The sequence below is a fragment of the Engraulis encrasicolus genome, chromosome 18, assembly GCF_034702125.1.
Source record: "Engraulis encrasicolus isolate BLACKSEA-1 chromosome 18, IST_EnEncr_1.0, whole genome shotgun sequence".
Classification (NCBI taxonomy): Eukaryota; Metazoa; Chordata; class Actinopteri; order Clupeiformes; family Engraulidae; genus Engraulis; species Engraulis encrasicolus.
Window position 1 is genome coordinate 44,946,203 of NC_085874.1, and position 4,653 is coordinate 44,950,855.

At 42.1% G+C, this 4,653-nt stretch overlaps 1 protein-coding gene across 1 annotated transcript; it reads right to left on the reverse strand.

Annotated features, from left to right (window-relative positions):
* Nucleotides 1-446: 446 nt before the first annotated feature.
* LOC134468656 (C-C motif chemokine 4 homolog) lies at nt 447-2,206 on the reverse strand. Its single transcript, XM_063222552.1, has 3 exons — nt 2,095-2,206; nt 1,386-1,497; nt 447-1,173 (listed from the first exon to the last, which is right to left on the reverse strand). The coding sequence occupies exons 1-3, from the start codon at nt 2,159-2,161 to the stop codon at nt 1,056-1,058; spliced, it is 297 nt and encodes a 98-aa protein (XP_063078622.1). The 5' UTR covers nt 2,162-2,206; the 3' UTR covers nt 447-1,055.
* Nucleotides 2,207-4,653: the final 2,447 nt, after the last annotated feature.

A 4,653-nucleotide genomic window follows, 5' to 3' on the forward strand; every position in this document is an offset into this window, starting at 1 on the left:
ATTGCCTTTCCCCACTCCATTTGCCGATCAACAACACTATGCTGTTTACCAATGTTTATAGTGGCACATGACACACCCCATACCCCATGCGGATCCTATCGTCACCAAATGCAAGTAATGACCAAATTGACATACAAGTTTTTCCCTTGTCTGTTTGTTGGTCAACACTACTGTGTGCTGCTGTTTACAGCACTACAACATTAACCCTTAACATACAGATCACAGTTGCAAACGCTATGTAATGCAACTAATGACCAAGTTGTAATGTGTCACTAAAGACCTTCTGTATAGTATTGCTATAGTAAAAACGAGGGGTAATGTTGTAGAATTTTCTCCTAGAAAACAAATAATTTCACAGGTGGAAGGATGTGCACTCAGAAAGGCAGTACAGCTAGAGGAAGAATAGAACAAAAGGCTTTTCGAGTAAACAGACTCTGAAACAAAAGTAATGCATGCAAACTTTATTTAAAAAAGGAAGATCCCACTAGACTAGAGGATCAAAATGTTGCCATTTATTAAACAATTAAGTATATTTTTAAAGCTTATTTCCAGTGTGCAGACCTCTGTCTCTCTCACACTGTCTGCTACACTCGTCTGGCAACCGGATTGCATTGTTTGTGGATGTGCGCACCCCCCCCAACTTTCAAACAAATTATTATTTACAGTCTCCTCACAATGGCCTTTTACAGGAACAGAATTGCTACAGAATTGTTTTGCAAAAACAGTAAAAATGTTTTGTTGAATTAACACTGCATTCTTACACCGTGAAAGCTCCCAAATTGCATGCTGATTTCATCAACTACTGTATGTCGGTTCATGAGGCACAGTGTACTCAGATACAGTACATCTCAGAAAAAAAAAGAAATACACATTAAAATACAGAGTCAATTCAACACTTAGAGAGCGGATTGAACATCTTCTAGAGTGCATTTGGTCCCAGAGTGCTCTTGAAGTGTTGAATTCAGGCTGCATTTTTATTGTGTAAGAGGCAGTTGAGCAGTTGTTCAGTACATTCGCGTGTATATTATGCGTATGTATAGGTCAGTGGTTCAGAATTAACGAGCCGGAGCCGGGTCCGGGGTGCCAAACAGGTTGTCCACCTTCTCAATGATGGCCTGCACCTTCTTGTCTTCCGGGTTGGCACATATCTTCTTGTCCGTCACAGTGGTGAAGCTTTTAGTGAAAAAGAAAGGGTGTGAAGATAAAGACAGACCTTATTTACTTGTACTTACCCACTTCATTCTGGGGTTTTTTGTACCCAAGACCTTAATTAAGCTACTCTTATGTTGACGTTTATGTAAAGCTTTGTTATTTTTGGAAATTCAAAATGGCGGACTATGGAGTCAGGGTTTGACATATTATGATTGCAATGATAAACAACTCACATCATCCCCTTTGTTGGGCAGCTGGCAATGGTCTCCTGATAGCCTTTAATCCTGCTGGCAGGAATGGGCTTGGTATAAAACTCGAAACAGCAATTATCTGGGCCTGCAGTACCTGAAATAGACAGAGAACAGAATTTAGAATGGGGCGGGGAAAAGACAACATGCATGCATGCCCAGGACCGAATTGACGCACAGACTAGATATCGCTACAGCCTAATAGGGACACTCACCTACCAGTTGGGGCCACACTTGGTCCGTTGAGGGAAAAAATTATATAACCGGAAAAATGTACCAAGATGTGGTATTGATCGCTCAGTCTGTTGTGTCAGGTACAGTTTTACATCTTATTAATAGCCCTTGTGGGTGGAGATCACAACATCATCAATGTAATTTGCTCTCTGGGGGGCCTACAGCAACCTGTGGCCTTTATGGGCCCTGGGCCATCTTAATGTGGCATTGTAAATGCATAGTAATGGAAGTGAGGACTTGATACAGAAACTCTTATTCACACACACACACGCACGCATGCACACACGCACACACACACACAGACACACACACACACACACACACACACACACACACACTTACTCCCTTATGCTGTCTCGGTCCTCACTGTCTGTCTCACACACTCGCAAATGCACAAACTGAAACCTTGAACATGCGTCTAACGAACCCATTCTGAATAATAACAATAGGGAGTACTCACTGCTTTCTCCCTGAGAGCAGAGAGCCAAGACCAGGACAGCAACAGCCACAGCACAGCAGAGCTTCATCTTCAACTCTTCAGATGTCTTCAGATGTAGTAGAGATGAGTATAGGGTCTTGTCACAGAAAGTGATTGCTTATATCAGAGGAGAGGGGTGAGTAGGACAGCCCCTTTCCACTTTACACAGAAAATTAGAACTTCCTGTCCATAGCTGATTTCTACGAAAGATTTGAAAACCTCTCTCTCTCTCTCTCTCTCTCTCTCTCTCTCTCTCTCTCTCCCTCTCCTATGACGTGTTGATGGTGGTACAGTTTGTGAGCATCCTTCATTAACTGTCATATTATTTGCCATTTTATCTGAAAAGTTTACCCTGTAGGCCTTCATCCATTTACTAAGACCAATTCACACATTCCCATGTTTCACACAGTAAATAAATTGCACTTCAAGTATTATATTGGTGGAAGAGAAGTGTCAAGATAAGCTTTATAATGAGATCTACTCAACCAAAGTAAACAACTGGGTGCTCATTCCGTAATATTATTCTATTTGAAATAAAAAAGACAGGACAGAACTCCTAGTTTTGTACTTTACCTAGGAGTGCTGTTCTGCTTACTTTATTTGGAAGAGAAGTGTGCCACACATTTAAGGTTATTTAAGAATCAATTCAATATGTCAGGCATAATATCATACAGCATGTGACTACTATAAAATACACAAAATCCAAAAAGTTCTTTACAAACTTCAAGGAAGAAAAACCCGCAGTCACAAACTGCGTGTCATTATTTATTTGTATTACCACCATGTCCAAAAAGCAACCGCCTTCAGGCTTGATAGCCGAAATGCGTTTGCTTTTTGGACATGGTGGTAATATAAATAAATAATGAGACGCAGTTTGTGAGTGAGGATTTTTCTTCCTTGAGTTGATACATTTTATCGCGCACCCAAAGACTTTCGTTTTTAAAGAAGTTCAGCGCGTCCTTTGCCAAAACTTGAACTTTACAAACTTCATCATTATGGTGACAGTTTAATGCTTATTTGATCACCCAAAGCACACACTCACACTGGCACATTTGTGCTTGCGGTATCCAACACACCACCACAGTGTTTGGCCTAGGTTTTACACCCTTTGAAACAGGAAGAAGTCAGAGATGCACAGAAAGAGTGAGAGACAGACAGAAGGAGTGAGCCATGTGTAGCGTGGAGAAAGGTCTTGGTAAAGGACCAGGAGACGACTACTGAAATCTTTTATCTAGGCCTACAATAAATTCACAATACATTTTACAGTGATGACTACACCTTAGAAAGTACAGACAAGACTGTGAGCGTTAAATTGAACTCTCTGAGTGTTGACTTAACATTGCAAAATTTACTACGTATACATTTGCCATTGCAAACTGCACTAACATACTCCTCCACCTTTACAAAGCAAGCTCCGGTTGTCTAATGATGGTCAGTAGGCAGAAATGCTGAAAAAAAGCATTCATAACTGCAAATGAGGGCAATGTGTGGAAACTTTCTTCAACCGGGTCCTCAAACGCACGTCTCTTCTCGAGCTTGTTCCGATCTGGAGGACGGCATGGAAACCCTGACTGAAATCTTCACCTGAGGTTGGAATACCAGCCATAGAATGGGAAAGGAAGGGCAAATGGAAGCTTGCCAACACCACATGTGAAAACCAGCAACCTTTGAAATAATACAGTAGGCTATTTGAAACAAGTTTAGATCAACCTCCCCTAAGAGAAAATGAATAGATGACTCTTAGCCTATGCCTGAGTTGTGACAGGCCTACAGTCATGGGTGAGCGGTTAGGGCGTCAGACTTGCATCCCAGAGGTTGCCGGTTCGACTCCCGACCCGCCAGGTTGGTGGGGGGAGTAATCAACCAGTGCTCTCCCCCATCCTCCTCCATGACTGAGGTACCCTGAGCATGGTACCGTCCCACCGCACTGCTCCCCATGGGGCGCCACTGAGGGCTGCCCCCTTGCACGGGTGAGGCATAAATGCAATTTCGTTGTGTGCAGTGTGCAGTGTTCACTTGTGTGCTGTGGAGTGCTGTGTCACAATGACAATGGGAGTTGGAGTTTCCCAATGGGCTTTCACTTTCACTTTCACTTTCACTTTCACAGTCTGACTATAGCCGGTGTCAGAGTAAAGATCAGCAGCCTTCGGACTACGAGGTCATGACTGACACGAGGTCACGACTTTCTCGAAAGCAACAAGGGGAAGTAGGCAGTACCGAGCCCTTAAAATTACCATGTGAGAGTAAAAAAAACAAAAACAAAGTGTTTCTCATGCCCACCAGAAACTTTCTCTTGCCCACCAGAAACTACAGTTTCAGGTGGGCACGAAAAAGTTTCTCGTGCCCATGCAAACGTTTCTGGTGGGCTTGAGAAAGTTTCACACTCACATTCACACAGAAACCCTTGTTTTTTTGAACTTTCACAAGTCCTTTTAAGGGCTACGTAAGTAGCACATTGTATTGTATTGTATTGTATTGTATTGTATTGTATTGTATTACTTTACACTACATTAAACTATATTATATTATATTATATTAAAC

Coding starts and splice junctions, on each gene's coding strand:
- LOC134468656 (XM_063222552.1), bottom strand. CDS start 2,161: ATGAAGCTCTGCTGTGCTGTGGCTGTTGCTGTCCTGGTCTTGGCTCTC. Junction 1,498..2,094: donor CTGCTCTCAGGGAGAAAGCA/GTGAGTACTCCC, acceptor TGTCTATTTCAG/GTACTGCAGGCCCAGATAAT. Junction 1,174..1,385: donor TGCCCAACAAAGGGGATGAT/GTGAGTTGTTTA, acceptor TTTCACTAAAAG/CTTCACCACTGTGACGGACA.